Source organism: Tupaia chinensis, unplaced genomic scaffold (genome assembly GCF_000334495.1).
Source record: "Tupaia chinensis unplaced genomic scaffold, TupChi_1.0 Scaffold139935_1, whole genome shotgun sequence".
In the NCBI taxonomy this organism is placed as follows: Eukaryota; Metazoa; Chordata; class Mammalia; order Scandentia; family Tupaiidae; genus Tupaia; species Tupaia belangeri.
Window position 1 is genome coordinate 915,698 of NW_006199814.1, and position 20,176 is coordinate 935,873.

The 20,176-nt window shown below is 38.4% G+C and overlaps 1 protein-coding gene across 8 annotated transcripts in view; it reads right to left on the reverse strand.

Annotated features, from left to right (window-relative positions):
• ST7 (suppression of tumorigenicity 7) overlaps nt 1-20,176 on the reverse strand; it is a 240,519-nt gene that overhangs the window by 90,543 nt on the left and 129,800 nt on the right. For 6 of the 8 annotated variants that reach the window (XM_006162373.3, XM_006162372.3, XM_014593213.2 and 3 more), the window contains exons 4-9: nt 13,709-13,763; nt 12,937-13,052; nt 10,696-10,771; nt 8,482-8,550; nt 6,439-6,593; nt 3,000-3,097 (exon numbers count right to left, since the gene is read on the reverse strand). In XM_006162373.3, coding sequence (XP_006162435.1) covers nt 3,000-3,097; nt 6,439-6,593; nt 8,482-8,550; nt 10,696-10,771; nt 12,937-13,052; nt 13,709-13,763 — 569 coding nt within the window. The remainder of the gene's footprint in view (nt 1-2,999; nt 3,098-6,438; nt 6,594-8,481; nt 8,551-10,695; nt 10,772-12,936; nt 13,053-13,708; nt 13,764-20,176) is intronic. The other 2 variants (XM_027765920.1, XM_006162375.3) reach the window with 1 other exon arrangement.

Below are 20,176 nucleotides of genomic sequence, written 5' to 3' on the forward strand. Positions count from 1 at the left end.
AAGTGAAGCAAGCCAGAGGTTGAAGGAGAGGCATTATATGTCCTCACTTTATACCAAATATCTGCACTCTGTGGCTGAAACTGAAAGATTGGAATTTTTAAAATTATTTAATTTTATTTATCCATTTATTTATTTTAATTCGACCAGAGAGACACAGAGAGAGAGAGAAGTGAGAAAGCAAGCCACCAGGACTGGGACTTGAACCATGGTCGGCCATGTGGGAGTGTCGAGCGCCTTAACCACTCTGACCTGCTGGTCCCAAAAGATTGGAATATATAAAAGCATGAAGAACAACTGCAGATACTAGAGACAGTGTGGGAGGAGGGTAGGAAATGGGGGAGAGGGCAAGGAAGAGAATCAAGGGGAAAAAGAAAGAAGCAAAACATTTAAGGGACAGGGACCAGCAGTTGGCGTAATGGCTATGTTGCTGGAATCCCATGTAGTCGACCGCGGTTCAAGTCCTGGACCTGGTGGCTTAAACTCACACCAGGCGCATGTATATGCATGCCCAAGATCCCGAGAGGAGAATGGAGGAAAGGGGATTGCGGCATGGCCATCCCCGCTGGGGGGTGATTTCTTGCTTTCTGTCTCTCTGCCTGTCTCTGTCTTTCTGGTGAGCATATGCGCCCTATAACAAAAACCTCTCAAAAAAATTAAGAGATATAAAAATAGATGTTCATGATAACATGTAATATCCTTTTTTTTTTCTTTTTTTGGAGAGGTTTTTGCTATAGGGCGCGTACGCTCGCCAGAAAGACAGAGACAGGCAGAGAGACAGAAAGCAAGAAATCACCCCCCAGCGGGGATGGCCATGCCGCAATCCCCTTTCCTCCATTCTCCTCTCAGGATCTTGGGCACGCACACACACGCCTGAGTTCATGCCAACAGGTCCAGGACTTGAACCGCAGTCGACTACGTGGGAATCCAGCAACATAGCCATTATGCTAACTGTTGGTCCCAATATCCTTTTTTTTTAGAGAGAGATTTTTGCAATCGGGCACATTCATTCACCAGAGAGACAGAGAAACACAGAGAGACAGAGTGTAAGAAATTACCCCAAAGGGAGAATGGCCATGCCACAATCCTTTCTCCTCCATTCTCCTCTCAGGATTCTAGGCATGCACGCACATGAGCCTGGCATGAATTTAAGCTGCCGGGTCCAGTACTCAAACTGTAGTCTACTAAGTAGGGGTCCAGCGACATAGCCATTATGCCATCTGTGGGTGTCTATATGATGATATCTTTAACTGGACTAATATGCAGTGTACTCATGCTGGGAAAATTCATATCGCAAACTATAATGGTATATAGTGATTGAATGTCTAAAAAATCTTAAAAATAAATTTCATGCAAGGTAACTTTTTTAAAAAAAGAGCACCTATGCTATATAACAAACATTCTTCAAATTCTTCTTTCAACCCACGTCATTGAATATGGGAGATGTCTTTTGCAGTGGCTACCTAGAGTATCTTTTGCCTTCAGTCGGACAGAATGACCTTATAACGTTCCTTCTCCTCTTCCTCTCCTCAGCTTGGAGGGTCACTCATGCTCAATGGAGAAGCCAGAACTGAACCCCGGGGCTCACATGGGTCTTCTTCCATTACGCTGTATCTTGCAGGAATAACCAGCGTAGGCCTAAAGTGCAGTGTCCCTCCACCAAACAATACTAGGAATCCACATGTCTGACCGACAGCCCTTCCAGAGACAAACTGAGAAGAAGCTCAGTAGGTTGGCACAGTCCTGTCTGCTCATATCCGTGAACTGAGAACTGGCATCGTTTTTATAACAGGCAGTCACCTGTGTCTTCGGCCTCAGGAACACAGCAGAATGAAATGATCACAAAGGTTTCTTGTGATTGTTTCTTAAAAGGCAAAATGACTCAGATACAATTCATGCTAGTGTCCGTTTCTTCTGAAAAGCATTTCTTATAATCAACAAAAAATAGTGTATGTAGAAGTTCTTTGGGGCAGGCAGGTGGTGTGGTGGTGAAGATGCTGGACTCCCACATGGCTGACTGCAGTCCGAATCTAGACTTAGCAGCTTGTTTTCTCATTTTCCCTTTCTCTCTCTCTCTCTGGTCAAATGAAATAATAATAACGGTGATGATGAAATTAAGTAATTCTTTCTAAAAAGAGAAGTTCTTCAACTGGTTTCCCTTAAAACTACTGTTTTATTTCAAAGTTACATACGAATAACCTCCCTTGGTTCTATTTTAAAACTCTGACCTATTTCTCTCTCTCTTTTTTTCTTTTTTTACAAAGAGAAAGAGAGGAAAAGTGAGAAAGCACCCCTCATGGGATATGGTCATGCCATAATTCCTTTTCCTCCATTCTCCTCTTGGGATTTTGGGCATGCACTTACACATGCTTGGCATGGCTTTCAGACTGCCAGGTCCAAGACTCGTACTGCCCAGCCAGCCATGGTATCCTGCTACTTTAACCACCCCACCAACTACCTACATGCCACTGCTGACCTCCTCTTCCTAATTCTCACGTTGACTACTACTAATAAAATATCCTTGATTGGAATAACTACAATAGGATTAGCTATAATATTACCATTTAAAGGTAGCACTTTGACCCATAACTTATTCAGATTTTCTTAGCTACACAGAAAAAAATCAGTTAGCTAAAATGGCTGAACTCATTACTGGCTTCTGGTTACAGCCCCAAAGGTTTAATAAAGAGAGCATCTATCAGGATTCTTTTATATGTCAGTCACTCTCTTAAATGTTTTGCATGCATTATCTCATTTAATTCTCACAACAATCCTAAGAAGTAACTGTGAGGTCTCCCATTTTACAGGTGAGAAAATGAGGGCACAGAATTGTTAAGTCACTAGTCCCAAGATGTAAAAGGTGGAAGCTAGAGCTGAACCCCAGATGGTCTGGGTCCAGAGTCCATGACCATCACACCATCACTGATACTGCCATTCGGGGGGCTCTTATGTCCCTTAAATGGGTGTATTGCCTAGGATCCCAAATGCAAGTTCCAACTCACATCTCTCATCATTTTCACTGCTTCCCTGGTCCGCCCAAGTCTTCTGGCACACATCGCTAGCCTTCTCTTGATGTAGACCAAGACATTGGTGTCTCGTCCTGAAGAGGGAGATATAAAACACCAACATTTTAAAAAATAAGAACTTGTGGTTGAGCAGGAAAAAAACAAAAAAATTAGAGGCCCATATGCCTTTCCCTTAAAAGAAAACTTCAGAGCAACCAGACTGCTCCTCTGTCTTTTCCTTATTGCCCGGAGCACTGACAACTTTGTTAAAAGAATAACTACAGAGTTATGTAAAAGTACATCAACTTCTAAGGGTCAAATCATGTGACTGATTAGCTAATCCATGCTTCTGGGTGAGGATGCCGAATATTGGACAATAAATAAAATCATCTGCTACAAAGTGCTGGGAAAAAGAACATGCCCACATTGCATTGGGTTTACAAGCAAGAATTCCACATTCTTCAAGTGTGCATGCTTTTGGTAAAGATGCAAAGAGGTGAATCTCAGGTTGCATCCTGATGAACTATTTTTTTTTCATTCTTGACATTAAATCTGGAGAAGCCTCATCTTGATTTTCTGTTTTATATTATTTTTTCCCTAACACCAGTGACATCATAATCATCTCCAGGTCCCCAAAGCAGTCTATTTTAGATGGCAATATAACACATTCCAGATATGACAATAGAGTATGCAAAAAAATGAAAAATGACCCCAGTGTTAGAGAAACCACTGACAACCTAAATGGTTATACCAACAGTCACTAAAACGGCTCTTAAAAAGTACATTAACAACTTCTTATCTTAATCTTTTATTTAATTATATGCCTTTTTGGATATGTTTCTAGACTGGTGAGAACATGCATGTGTTTAATCTTCAATAAAATTACCATGTTAGAGAAAAATATGACACACCTGTTATAGATTAAGTTTACATATAAAATGCAGCTATTAAAAGATGTTAAGAACAAAGTCCTAGAATTTCAAGTTTTAAACAATGAGAACAAGATGTGTGCTGAAAATTGGCCAAGTACCTACAAATTATTTTAAAGATATGATTACGTTTTTTGGATAGATTTCGACAACAGGTTGAAAAAATTTAATTTAGAGAAAAAAGAAAGAAAATGTCTTAAATTGTTTTATAGAGTTATGTAATTTTATTTATTCCCATTTAGTTCACAAAACAGACATTTATAACATCTGCAAAACGCATTGTGATACGCTTTTTTGAAAAGGGAAATATAGATGTGATTAGAGACTTCATTAACATATATATTCACTGCAGAATAAAAATACAAACCTGGGTATGCATGAGTCGTGCGGATATAACTCATGGACATGCAGGCTGTAATATAAAGACCTTGTGTATACTTTAATCATAGGGATTAATGGTGGATTAAGGTTTGTTTTTGTCACCAAATTCAGGTTTAACATAACGTTTAATTTTATAGTCCCAAATAAATTTACAAACCCAAAGTAGGAGATATAATCCTACCTTCCAAGTTGCAGAAGAGAGAAATAAGGTAAGTGAAATTCCACCTTAAAAAACAACTTAAATTTTGGATGGAACATGTAAACACTCTCCTTCCACCAGGATTGCTAAATATGATTTTAAAAACCAAATGAAGTGATGATTTAAGGGACTCAAGGAATTAAAAGACTTACTTTGTTGTCTTGTTTCTATACTGTTCCTCCAAAGTGTTACTGACACTTAGTTTAGCATCCTGAAGTAAAAGGTCTCAGACTTTTAAGGGTTGACTTAAATTTTAAAAAGATAGGGGCCAGCCAGTGGCATGGTGGTTAAAACAGCTGGATCCTACATGACCATTTGTATGGTTTGAGTCCCAGACCTGGTGGCTTGAAAAACACAGCGTGCATGTGTGCATGCATGGGCAATATCCCTAGAGGAGAATGGAGAAGGGACCGTGGTGCAGTCACAGCTCCATGGGGTACTTTCTCACTTTCCCACTCTGCAGTGAGCATGTGCATGCTACAGCAAAAATCAATCAATCATCAAAATTTTTTAATTGAAAGGCAATATTTTTTAATAAAGGTAAAGAATTATAAACTCATGGCACTCTTTCAAAGCCAATACCAAATACTTTCACAATAAGAGCTAACTGCCAATGCAATCACCACTAACTCTTATATTCTTAAGAGTGTCCTGGGACTGGGACCAGCAGTTAGCGTAATGGCTATGTCACTGAACTCCCATGTAGCCGACGGCGGTTTGAGTCCCAGACCCAGTGGCTTAAACTCACGCCAGGCGTGTGTGCATGTGTGTCCAAGATCCTGAGAGGAGAATGGAAGAGAAGGAATTGTGGCGTGGCCATCCCCCCTTGAGGGGATGATTTCTAGCTTTCTGTCTCTCTGTCTCTCTCTGTCTTTCTGGTGAACACACATGCCCTATAGCAAAAAAAACCTCTCCAAAAGAAAAAAAAAAAAAAGAGTGCCCTGGGACCAACAGTTGGAGTAATGGCTATGTTACTGGACCCCCACATAGTCAACTGTGGTTTGAGTCCCAGACCCAGTGTCTTAAACTCACACTCGGCATGTGTGCATGTGTGTCCAAGATCTCAAGAGGACAATGGAGAAGGGAGTGTGGCATGGCCATACCCCCTGGGGGGTGATTTCTTGTTTTCTGTCTTTCTTTCTGTGTCTTTCTGGTGAGTATACATGTCCTATAGCAAAATAACCAAACCAACCAAACAAAAAACCTCAAAAAAAAGAAGTGTCCTATTTCAACCAATACTGGGAAGATCTACAAAATAAACTTTTCCCTTTTCTTGAGAGAGAGATTTTTGTTATAGGGCATGTGTGCTCACTGGAGAGACAGAGAGAGAGAGACAGAAAGTGAGAACACCCTCCCTCCCCCCAGGAAGGAATGGCCATGCCACAATCCCTTCTCCTCCAGTCTCATCTTGGGATTTTGGGCAAACACACACACACACATGTGCCTGGCATAAGTTTTAAGCTGCTGGGTCTGGGACTCAAACCATGGTTGGCTATGTGGCAGTCCAGTGATATAACCATTACGCCATCTGCTAGTTCCACAAAATAAAACTTTTAATAAGACTAACTCTAATTTAAGTCCTATTTTTTTAATTGTGACTTAATATCCTGGAACAAAAAAGCAATGGATGGAGAGAAATAAGTAAAAATTCTAAGGAGAAAAGAAAAAAAGGTTACCATTAGCCATTACTGCCATTTATTTCTAGGGTTAGCAATCTATAGGCAGTAAGGAAGACATGAACATAAACAAGTATGAAGCTGTAAGTTAATTATTACTAAATGTTCCACTAAGAAAAGAAAAACTAATAAAAGCCAAGAAAAGCCATAACCAATACTTGTTCTTCTCTAGGAGAACCCCATTTTGAACTGGACTCAACATTTTCACTGATTAATCATTTTACAATTCTGATTCCTGGAAGAAACCTTACTATGTTGGGCTTCATATTGGGATCCGTGATGCTGTAGCTGCTGAGAACGCCGGTAACAGCCATCTCCAGCCTTCAGGGCCTGCTTAAACAACTTTTCTGCTTCAGCAATTGTGGTTGCTTCTTCTTCAGCCAAGAGAATGTAAGCAGTTGCACACCTGTCCATTCAGATAACAGCCACCATCAATTACAAATCCAGGGATATGGTTAAGAGCCTATAAGAGTTCATGCAGAAGGGCAGGAGTTATGCCAAAACATGCAGAGTGGCCAACTGGTTCATGCATCCCTGTTTTTAGTTGTCGACACACAAAAAAAAAAATGGCACAAAAGAAAAATCTATATTTTAGCTCGAGAGGTAAGGATGTGTAGTGTTAGGCGCATGGGGCTCACTATGGACTCTTGCCCTTATTAGCGTGTCACTTTGGACAAGTTATTACTCTGCCTCCCTGATGGAGAACATGGAAGCTGTTCACGGTGCTGTTGTGAAGGTTAAGTAAGGTGGTGCATGTGAAGTGCTCAGTACAGCAGGCAACATGTGGCCCATGCTCAGTAATGTAACAGCTGTTGTTGAATATCTCCTCCGACACTCAAAGTTAGAAGGACTACAGAAAAGTTTGCTTCTGTCTACTAAACATATATTCCCTTCAATCAGAGGACTTCTTCAGTGAGAAATTCATTAAATCATGTTAATCATGGAGGAAAAAAAAAACAGTGCTTCAATATCTCATTACAGTTAGCACTGATTTTCTGCTTTAAAAGACTACTAGAAGAACCTACAGGTAGTGGTATTTCTGAAGCGTTCAAAGTCTGACTTACCTACAGTGGCTAAGAAGAGCTAAACTGCACGCCTTTAACAATAATAGCCACCGTTCTTTTACCTAACATATATTACGCACTGTACCAGGCACTTAACGTACATCATCTCATGTAATCCTTCCAACAACCCCATAAGGTAGGAAGCCAGAAAGGAGACACAGTTAACTAATGAACGAGGGGAGCTCTCAGAAATTTAAACCTTCCAAATGACATAAGGAACCCACTGCCAATGAAAGGAAATGTAACGGGGAACTGGTAAGGCCAGAGCAGACCGCACAGGTCCTGATCTGCACCCAACCCTTCACTTCACTTTCTTTCTTCTCCACTGCCTCTCTGTGGTCATTTCCCTGCTTTTCTGCATCAGACCACAAGAGAGAAAACAAACAGAAAGTAAAACCAACTGTTACTTTTGCTCTTCATAAATGGCAACAGCCAGCTAGGAAAAGGAGGCTGAACTTAACCACTAATAGGAGGTTTGGAGTTAGTGGTTAGTCTTAGACTTGAGGAGGGTCTTGTCAATTCTTTAGCCAGTCCCTCTAATTTCAGACAGGAACCATCCATGGGGATTTAAACAGAATGTTGTAGAATAGGGAGAAAAAGGCTCAGAAAAAAAGCTGTCAAGCCAATTACTATGGAGGGTGGCATATGTGACTTGGCAAGAACAATAATGATGCTAAAACTGTCGGTGAGTCCCTGGAGAAAATAAGTGGGATAGGCATCGGAAGAAATACTTAAGGCTTCGGATGCCGACATATAAATATGTGTCAAGGGTAATGAAGTGGAAATTGAGATTATAACACTGAGTGGTAGATATAGCATCAGAGGAATTAGCTGTAAGATTATAGTTGGTGGGCCGGGAACTCAAGAATGGTGGGGGCTCGCTTACTTGTTGTGCACATGTACATTTCAAATAGTATTGTTAGAAGGAGAGGCAGAGTAGCACTACTGGCCAAGAAACATAAATCTATGTGGAAACTCATGAGTTTGGGGTAGAAACATGCTAAGAGCTTGTGAGTGAAGGAAAAAGGAGAGAGTGATAGAAGTGCTAATGGTTGGGGAGTACAGAACGGACTGCTCAGCTCGATGGAAGATATAGATGGAGCATCCTTGTCACAACACAATACACATACAGAAGCCAGAGAGTGTGGTGATGGGGGTGTCAACCATCCAGCTAGCCCCTAGAAGTCTCATTTGGTTAGAAGGAGAGCACTCAACAGGTTCTTGACTTACTTTGGTAACAATTTTATCTCCCAGATGGTAGAGGAAGCAATTAGGGGAACTTCAACTCTGGACCTAATTCTGACCAAGAAGAAAAAAATAGTTGGTGAAATGAAAATTGATAGGAACATTCAGAGAGAGTTACTATGTCATTCTGGAGTTCAGGGTAATCAAAGAGAAGGTGGACTTCAAAATATTCAAAGAAAAGAGGCATGATTCAATGGCATGAGACTAAGAAAGAAAACTGGTTTAAGAGGGTTGAGTGGCTTCCAAATGTTCAGTGGTAACTGCAATCACAAATGAGTCTCTCAGGAAGAAAAGAAGAGGGACACTTAAGTAAGCAGTACAGCTTCACAGAGATCTCTTCCAGGTCAGACTTTTTAAGGGACATGTAAAAAAAGATGAAAAGAGGCATGTAATGAAGGACTGTAAGAGAGTGGAATGAACTTGTAAGAATTATGCCAGGAGAGTCAAAATTCCAGTTTGCTGAAACTTGAAAAAAATAATAATAAAACAAAACAAAATGCTAAAGACAATCATCTATTCTGTTTCAATTGTTTAAGGCCCTATCATCATCCCAATTTCTTCAAAACCACCACAAAAATAAATAAGCAAAAAAGACAAACTACACAACATCAAAACAAGGGAGGTTTATTGTTGATAGCAATGGATAATAAAGAGAAAGCAAAACTCTCAGTCCTATTTTATTCCTGGCTTCTCTACCAAGGATAATGATCATCAGACTGAAAAGGGGAGAAGAATTAAACTCTAAAATGGATAAAAAGATATAAGATAGCAAATAACTGGTCCATCTTAAATGAATTACTGCACTGGGATGGGCAAATCCCAAGAAGCCAACAGACCTTGTAGGCAGGCCATGAATTGCTCTCTGTAGATAGTGGAGGAATCTCAAAGAATGCAAAGGTTCTAGAAGATGAGATGACAAAGGTAGCATAAATTTTCAAAAAGGGAAGAAGGCAGACTTCCCAAACTCTAGAATAGTGATTTGAAAAGGTATTCTGATAGATTATTAAAAGAATGGTCTCTCAGCACTTTTAAAAGGAAGTAGTGACCACTAAAAGCCAGCTTAAATTCACTAAGAATAAATACATCAGATTGGACTAGCTTAATTTTCTCTAATAGATCTACTATGAATTAAAGATTCATAGCTACAACTGGAATTCATAAGCTCAGCTGGAAAAACATGGTTAAATCATGGTGTAACTGGGTGGCTTAGTTACTGGATGAAAAATACCAAAGTAGGGTGATTCATGAGGACATGAATCTGAAGGGCAGTTTCTATATGTCAGGCCATATGGTTCTATTCCTGGTCTTGATATTTTTCTCAGAAACATGTATGACACACAGAAGGTGGCATATCAAATTTGTGGATGACAAGAAACTGGAAAATAAGTATGTTGCATGACAGAATCAGAAACCATATAGGTTAACTGGTCACGAAGGCAAGATTTCCAATTCTCAAGCAAATCTGTTTTCTTTTTTTCTAAGACCTCTGAAGAAGATTCTGTAACCTTCTTCAGAAAAAAAAAAAAATCATGAAATAGTTTAACAATGACCACTTGGCAAGGATAGTGTTGAGGTGATTCAAGCACCAGATGGGTGGCTGAGCTAAATGACCTTTATGGTCTCTGCCAATCCTGGAATTTTATGACTTCAAGTTTAAGAATCTTTCTGATTTCCTGAGATTTTCAGAAGAAATTTCTTAGCCTTCCTTAGTAACCCATTAAATGTTTAACAACACTAAGGACAGCATTTTCTCTTCTCTTTGTCTTGATCGTGAAATTTTTTTTACATGTTTTTATTTTTCTACCTTATGTCTTTGTAGTTCTCCCACTAGTAGAAGTTCCACCTAGAAAAATGTGACAGTATAGATGAACATTCTACATCTGGAAAAATGTCCTTATTAAAATGTTTGAGGTATGTGAAGAATTATATTTATCTTATGTCCTTACAATAAACCAGGAATAGTCCTTGAAAGACTTCACTCAGGGTCATGGCAAAGCCACTAACTTGCTCTCTAGAATGACTAAAACCACCTCCACATAGCTGTCCTTCATTTGTAAATATTTTTTTATAAAATAAGAAATGCCAAATAGTTGTTCAGTTCAAATATATAGCTTAATTTATGTATCTTATCAATGGCAACTGAATATTGTCAGCCAAGGGTAAGACTGCTTTCTTAGCAACAAGATTTCCCCCACTTACTCATTTATCTCCAAGGCTTCATGAGCAGCAGAAATCCTAGCTTGGGGATTTCTCTCTCTCCAGGCTTTCTGCATTACTATTTTAGAAAGAGAAAATTTTAAAGAGTGAATCAATCAACATATATAATCAGGAAGATTCCATACATGACAAGAGCTACACGAATAACTTTCAGCCTGAACTACAAGAGAACATTGCATTATGAGGAGGGGCAGCCCAAATCTTCAAAGTTACATGATACATTCCAACTTCCTATTTCATTGCTCTTTAGTTGCTCATGTCAAGTTTTTTTTGTGCTCAAAACATTATATATCTAAACTTTACAGAGTAAAGAAATTAAGGATGGGACCAGCAGTTAGCGTAATGGCTATTCTACAAATTAAATAAAGGGATATCTACAAATTAAATAAAGAGATTTTTTATCTTCCAAAAGGTATTCTGTGCCATTGTGGAACATTATAGTATGACAGATATCCCCGAGCATTGAGCTTCCCACAACATATTCACAAACTGCTTTGATATATAGAAAGTAGATTTGCAGACAGATTTTGATAACAGATGTGCATGTTAAGTAAAAGCCTAAGGTACTTTTTACTGACCTAACTCAATTCTTCAAAGTCTTTCCAACTGTTTGATCCAGACCCAGTAGCAAGTGCTTTGGAAAATGACTGACAGAAACTATGTTGTGTGTAGGTAGAATGAAGACATTTCTAGCAATATCATCTTAAAATATGTAAAATAATATATGTTCTGTAATAAGTGATATTAAGGTGCAAAAGAAATATAAAACCTCTGTTGGAGTGCCTTTCCTTTTTCTTTTTCTTTTTGAGAGATTTTTGCTATAGGGCGTATGTGCTTGCCAGAAAGACAGAGACAGAGACAGAAAGCAAGAAATCACCCTCCAGGAGGGGGTTGACCACGCTGCAATCCCTTCTCCTCCATTCTCCATTCTCCTCTTGGGATCTTGGGCACGCACGCACATGCACCCAGTGTGAGTTTAAGCCACCTGGTTCGAGACTCGAACTGGTTGACTCCATGGGAGTCCAGCAACATAGCCATTACGCTAACTGCTGGTCCCATCCTTAATTTCTTTACTCTGTAAAGTTTAGATGTATAATTTTTTTAGAGGTTTTTGATATAGGGTGCGTGTGCTCACTAGACAGACAGACAGAGACAGAGAGACAGAAAATGAGAAATCATCCCCCAGGGGAGATGGCCACATCGCCAATCCCTTCTCCTCCATTCTCCTCTCAGGATCTTGGGCATGTAAGCACACACATCTGGCATGAGTTTTAGCCACTGAGTATGGGACTCTAACCATGGTCAACTACATGGGAGTCCAGCGACAGAGCCATTATGCCAACTGCTGGTCACATGAGAGGTTTTTGCTATAGAACGCATGCACTTGCCAGAAAGACAGAGAGAGACAGAGAGCTAGAAAGCAAGAAATCACCCCCCAGCAGGGATGGCCACATCGGCAATCCCTTCTCCTCCATTCTCCTCTCAGGATCCTAGGCTTGCATGCACATGTGCCTGGCGTAAGCAACCGGGTCTGGGACTGCAGTCGACTACATGAGAGTCCAGTGATGTAGCCATTACACCATCTGCTGATCCTGTAGATATTCCTTTTTAAAAGATTTTGTTTTCACCTATTTACTTTTTGACTAAGTTTAATAATATATATTTTAAAAATTAGTAGAATTATTTGGATCTCAAGGCATATGCCAAATATGCTAAACAAAGCCCTAGGATGAAAAATATATGTGGATTCCAATATCCAAGGCCTTGTCCCCCTTCAATGCTAGCGAACCTATAAGTAGGCATAGAAGACACTAATATATATTCATTAGTCATTTGAATTCAGTGAATCCCAATTTTTAACTAGGATATATGAGATCAATTCATGTCAGCGTTAAGACCCTTTGTTTTATCTCAGCTGAAAATTTCATTAACTTCATATTGCATTTATATTTCTTTCAAATATATGAATCTGACTTCCATATTTTTTTGAATCTTGCTTTAAGTTATTAATACAATGAAGGAACTCACTTTTATAGTGATACTTCATTGCAATAAAGCTTTATTTAAACATCAGAATGCTGGGCTCTACTAGTCAGTAAGAAATTTAGTATTTTAGACATCGGGGTTTTTATAGAGCAGATATTCTAAAAGCAGAAACCTTGATACATAAAACAAGCCAAAAAACTCCTCTCATTCAGCAAATATCTAAAGGATTTTCCATACTTGCATCTGCAGGACGCAAATGGTCCGAGTCACAAGTAAAGAACGTCTGGTGGTCTTGAGCAGAGAGATTCATGTCATAGTATGTGAGAGGCTCTCGCCCTGTCACCCACGTATACCTACAAAGGGGAAGTAAGGAAGTTAGACACTTTTGAGAGAAAAAAGCAAGACTACAAGATATTAAGCTACAGAGGAACTGAAATATAAATAACTGAATAATAATAAAAAAGATTAAAAGAAGATCCTGTTCTCCCTTTGAGAATTAAATCATTTTAGCTTAAAATTTTACTAGCTCTTGCTAATGAAAACCTCCCCTAATTATTAGGCTGTCATAAAACCGTGCCACATTTTTGCAAAGAAAAATATGTTATGACTTTTCCAACAACCTCATAGTATTATGAACAGACTTTTCCCAAAAGCTATGGGAATTCAAATTTGCCTAATTTCTCGGCTAAACTAAATTCCAACATAACTTCTGTAGCACACCTTTATAACCACAATCCAGGTAAGCGTCAAAATGTCTGATCATATTATTCATACTGAAAAGGACGATCGTAATAGAAGAATTCTAAAAACTACACAATTATGTACAGGATCCCAATTCCAGAGTTAAAATATTTATGAAACAGGAAAATCAAAACATTTGAGGATAGCATCAAACATTGTAAGCACTAAACAGTTACAATGACCCCTAAATGAACCAGCAAAAACATTGGCTGCTGTCTTTGCTCTCTGAACCAGACTCATTTATTCCCCAAGCTGTCAAAATGCTTACCGATTATATTCTGCACCCCTAAATAAATTTAGTGGATTTCGCCATACTTTGCATTCTGCAACAAAGAGAAAATTAAAATGTTACACATAAGTTCAGTGACATTGTACACTAATTAATTCAGCAAAACACCCTTCCTGGGTATTTGATAAGATAATTTTATTCTCTGTCTTTTACAGGGGAAGCAACATGGAAAAATCTCTGGGTGGTTAATCAGAAAACAAAGTTCAGGCCCTAGGACTTTGGAAAGTTTTACCTAATCTCTCTCAGTCCAAGTTTCCTCATTTGCCAAATCAAGGTATATGCCAAAATCAGCTAGTCCTAAACTCCTATGGTTATTTCAAGAGGTTTGAACGGGTTTTATGAATTTACTTCTAGCATCACAGGTCAAAGGTATAAGCAGAAGTAAAATTACCTTCTGTGATTCTAAAATATATCTCAATAACACCATACATGGCAAGCTAAAGTATAAAATACACAAAGAGCCTTAGACTCTTAAATAGGGTCTATGCTAACACTGACTTTGTTGTAATTCCCTAGGTTGCTTTTGTCTTACAGGAAAGGAGTGATAAGGAAATTTATAAAGTTATTATTATAGAAGGAGAAGTGCTATGAGTTGTTTTAAAGCTTAACCTCATTTATATAGATGGACACGAGAACTAATCGTCACACTAATATCACAATGTTAGCATGTACCAATAGATTCTATTTCTTCATTTGACAAGGACCACAGAAATTGAGAAGCATAAGACTTAAACTTAGCCACGCCAATCATTAGCTTTAAGACTGCATTATAGTAATGTGTGACTAATCAGATACAGTGTTTTTAAAACACCCTATGATTAAGACTTTCTACTGATTCAGTATACTAGATTTCTTTGGTTGAATAAGGTTTTATTAGAAAATAAAATCAGTTAACAAAATCTGTGTGTGTGTATGTGCATGTGCATGTAACCAGCCAAACAACACACCCAACAACCTACACACATAAGAGTGAACAATAATTACAGAAAGTCGAAGAACATTAAAGGCCATTTGTTTCATTAGGATTCTACCCCAGTCCTGTACAATCAACATCTACCCACCCACCCACCCACCCATCCATCCATTGAGCATTACTTTCAGAATCTAGTTGGAGGAAACAAGTAAACCCCAACTATAATACAGTGTGCTAAGCAAATAACACAAAGCACTACGAGAACACTGTGTAATTTCAATATGTGTAACGATAGTGAATAAGGGACCAGCAGTTAGCATAATGGTTATGTTGCTGGACTCCCATTTAGTCGACTGCGGATCAAGTCCTCAACCTGGTGATTTAAACTCACTCCGGGCACATGTGCATGCATGCCCAAGATCCTGAAAGGAGACTGGAGAAGTGATTGCAGCATGACCATACCCCCGGGGGGTTATTTCTCACTTTCTCTCTGTCTCTTCAGTGGGCACACACACCCTATAGGAAAAACTAAAAAAAAAAAAAAAGTTATAGATGTGAAATAGCATGTACATGGCACTCATAAGCACACGTGTAGGTAGAATTGTCAGTTCTGTATGTTGGCTGAGAGGAGAATGAAGGAGAAGGGATTGTGGTGTGGCCATCCCTCCTGGTGGGGGGTGATTTCTCGCTTTCTGTCTGTCTCTGTCTTTCTGGCAAGCGCACATGCCCTACAGCAAAAACCTCTACCCCTGCCAAAAAAAAGAAAATAGTGAATAAAGATTATGCACACAACAAACATACATGCTTTTATTTTTAAAATGAATTAATCTTTAAATTAGGGCAAAGTGCCATGTAAAATGTACTTGGTGCTTATAAACAATGGCCTTAATTTTTTTTGTCACTTAGTTTATCATTGAGGAAATTATTTTTGCTCACTGAGTTTAGCATCTCTGAATTTTGTATTTAGAAACAGATTTGATGGCTGTCACGTTCCATGGCACTAACTAGAAAATTATACATTCCTTAAATAATTATTTTTTTTTCCTAATGATAAAGCTCCTCAGAGAAGTCATTCACATAGTGACTCCAGATCACATTTTGAGAGACACTGGTGAGCCAAATACCCATGGTCTCTGCCCTTATGGCTGTTACACTTTGTAGGACCACACACACCTCTGCCAACCCCTACTCTGAGAATCTCTTTCAAGATGCAAAGTGATCTTCTTTTTTCTTTTCTTTCTTTCTTTCTTTCTTTCTTTCTTTTTCTTTCTTTCTTTCTTTCTTTCTTTCTTTCTTTCTTTCTTTCTTTCTTTCTTTCTTTCTTTTTTCTTTTTTGAGAGATTTTTGTTATAGGGCATGTGCACTTGCCAGAAAGATAAAGATAGAGAGACAGAAAGTGAAAAATCAACCTCCCCGCACCTTGGGGATGGCCATGTCTCAATTCCTTCTTCATTCTTCTCTTGGGATTTTGGGCACACATGCACAAATGCCCAACATGAGTTTCAAACCACAGATTCCACCTCAAAAGGTGGTCAGCCAAGTGAGAGTCCAGCATATCAACCACCATGCCACCTGCTGGTCCCCAAAGTGATCTTATTAAAGCTTTGTGACTATTACCAAGTTTGTATTCAATATATAATAAGCATGCACACAGATGATAGCATCATTTACAACAAAACATTTAGGGCGGTGCCTCTCCCCCAATGAACTTCATCTGAAATATTAGTAAAAAGGTTATGGCAAATAATTTGTCTCACACGTATTTATTATCATCCTGCCTGGGAAGATAAGCTCTGTTCGAATATTAGTTGACAAATTACAAAGCAAGATGACTTGCCTACAAGTTTCTACTCTTTAAATTGAAACGATATCTAAACAAAAATAACTATGAAGAAAAAGAGTGTGTGTACCTAAAGCATTCACGGATCAGAGAATCTGTTCAGTGTCTACAGATGCTCTCTGTGCTTAGGAAGTGCCACAATATAGCCAGCAGGGGGTGCAGCACACATTATGAAATATTGTTTTTTGACTTCTGTGAGAGAACAGAATTTACAAATAAAATCCTTATTAACGTTGATGTCATATATGTGTTCTATATTCAGTTTTTTCCAACTATACCTGAAACTTCATATGCGGATCTAAGTGGCTGTAACATATAAACTTTCCTAAGTGAGAAAAAACATGATGAAGAAATATGTAAGAAATGTCTTCATTAGTTACATCCTTTCAATGGAGGGTGCAAGGTAGGTATATTTTTATTTTAAGAAATACACAGTGGAGAGGTCAACTATGAACACCCATCAGAGTTTTGCCTTATTAGGCCACAGTTACATTCATTTCTTCTTTGCTGTTTTATTCGATAATCTTATCTTTACTATAAAAACTCTCTTCGTCTGGAATTACTCTAGGGAACATAGTCCATAAATGAGGCTGCCTGATAGTTCCGTGATGTGGACATAGGTTGTCAGTGCCAAGCAACCTAGGAGATGAAGATTTAAGTTAGCAATTTAAACTTGGATCTCCAGAGGGTAAGAGATTTTCAATGCTAGGCCTCATTTTATATCTATCTGTGCTCTCAAGGAAGACAATCCTTATTTCAAATCAGATTTCATATTTTACCTCTAAAGGAAATTTTCCTTTCTCTATTAGCATCCACAACTTTAGTGCCCTTTGGAAAGAGTAAAAGTTGGCTGGGTCTCCATCAAGGGCTTGCTAAAATATCATCAGCCCAGTTAAAAATAAGCCCCGAAGCACTAAACATGCTCCCTGGTTCCATGCACAGCAGTCCACAGGACCATCTCAAAGCAAGCACCAACCTTCTTTTCAGACTCCCCTCTGGCCATGCCCTACTTAAAAACCGTCCATCAGACTCACACTTATTTCCTAACTTTTCATGCTGGGTTAGTCCTCTAGAATGCTCACCCTGTCCTCATCACTCTTAGGACTGTGTGGTTAAACAGGCATTGAGCAGCTAGTACAGGCCCAGTACCTGTGCTCAGTCCTGGGTTATAAAAGAAAAAGAAAGAGCTTATGACTGAGAGGAATTGATAGCTTTGGAAGAAAAGTGAAAAGGGTATTTAGCATTCACCTGAAGAAGCTTTAGAGAAGAAATCAATGTTCTGAGAGAACCACAGACTTTTCCCTTTGTCACTGTGCTCAAGGAAAAATGCAATTTTCAGAGAAACCAAAGGCTCTAAGATTACATGAATCTTAATCATATGCAAGAAAAAATATTTACATCTGACTTACTTCATTCTGAAAATTTTTTTTCCTAAAACAAAACACACAAAACAAACAAAGACAGAGGCTCCCCACTCCTAGGGACTGCAAAATAGGTAAAATACTAACTCATAGCCTAGGAAAATATCTTATACTAAAAAAGGAACTACCCTTTCCCATAATCTAAAATCTGATAATGATGGTAACGCAAGGGGACATCAAAAATCTTATGAAAAAAGGAAATAAAGTATGAATTTAGTTTTGTGCAAAAAATTTTAGAAATATATGCATATTTTTTCATAATATACATTTTGTACAAACTTCATGAATACCTCTTGCATTACTGTTACAAACAACAGTAGCAGCAACTTTAGTCACAACTATAAGATTGATTTTTCACTACTTTTTCTATAAAGGGACTCAAAGCTCAACTCTCTATATCCCCTACATAAATTAGTGAAGGGCATTTATTAAGCCCTTTGCATAGAAATAAAAATAAAGTTTTTAAAAATGTAGATCATTTCTCTAAGATTCAGAGTAAATAAAATTAATGCTTGGCGTCCAGACTGCCCAACTTTTACCCATGACAGGCAACAAATCTTGTCACTTTGAAACATATTTTGAAAATCTTGTGGCTTTAGCTATTAACTTTTCTACTAGAGGAATACTTCTGAAAACTCTTCAGTAAAAATGTTAGGCTTTTTTTTTTTTTTTTTTTTTGAGAGAGAGAGAGAGATTTTGTCTATAGGGTATGTGTGCTCGCCAAGAGACAGAGAGACAGAAAATGAAAAAACACCCCACATGGGGTATGGCCACACTCCAATCCTTTCTCCATTTTCCTCTCCAGATTTTGGGCACACATGCACGTGTCTCCAGCATGAGTTTTAAACCACGGGATCTGAGACTTGAACTATAGTCAACTATGTGGGAGCCCAGTAACATAACTATTATGCCATCTGCTGGTCTCCATTTTTTTTGTTTGTTAGTTTAAATGAAATAGACAGGGAGAGTAAGGAGCGTGAGAGGAAGGTATTTTTGATGCGGGTCTCACAATGTGATCTTCCTGCCCCGAACTCCAAGTTAAATGGGGCCACAGGTAAATGCCACTGCGCCTGGCCTGTTTAGTTTGGTCTGAACCCAGAACTCCAACGTAACCCCAGCCTCATGCATGCCTCCCTACACTTGTACTGCTGCAGCTAGATCTGTTACATATACTTTAACAATACTTTTAAACACTTTAGTTGCAACGTACAACAGAAAAGAGCCTAGCTAAAGATTCACTGGATATATTATGACAATCAAGATTAACTCAACCTAGTTAATTTCTGACACATGATTCTGCATTTATTTATTAGCTTTGATATCAGAAATGAATACTTGATTCTATACATCATATAGATCAATTTTAAACAATCGTGAAAAGTAAAAATACCTATTTTCTTCAGGCCAGCAGATGGTGTGGTAGTTAAGGCACTGGATTCCCACATGGCCAACTACAGTTCAAGTCCATACCTGGTGCCTTGAAAGTCACTCTAGTTGCATATACATGCATGCCTAAAATCCCAAGAGGAGAATGGAGTAGAGGGGATTGCATGGCCATCCCCGCCGGGGGTGATTTCTCACTTTCCCTGTCTCTCTATACTGAGTACACACACGCATTATCAAAAACTAAAAAATAACAACAAAAAAACCTATGTTATTAAGTAACCAAGTTCTAACTATATTATATTTTAAACCAATTATTTTGAAACAATAATTAGACATAAAGGCACAAAGTAACATACAGGTAGTTTTCAATTCAATCAATATGTTAATACTGCAAATTCTTTTATGGAATGAAAAATGGTATAGGTAAATTCTTGTTTTAAGACCATTTTTACTGATCTGCTCTTACTCAAGATAGTGTAATACTTTCTTCAAGAATATGGCCAAGATGGTTAAATTTTTAACTGCATCACTCATACATTTCTCCCAGGTCATTTCTGACCTAAGTTAATCGACTCTACCAAGCAACCGGAAAATTGAAAAAGGAGTCTATTAGAGTTTATTTATTATAAATGTCCACCAGAAAAACTATTAAACTATTTTAGGTATTTTCACCATTTAACTGGATCTAATTGGATCTGTACTAGAGATCCAATCTGTACTAAAATATGAATTACAGTGGTAAGAGATTTAAAAGGACATAAGCATCAGGTGAGAGAAGCACTTTCAGCACATCCTTTAGATTGTGGAAAGTGAAGACTAAGTTTGCCCACACTGACACTATTAGAGAGTAACACCAAAGGTCCTTGACATATAGCAACTTGCAATCC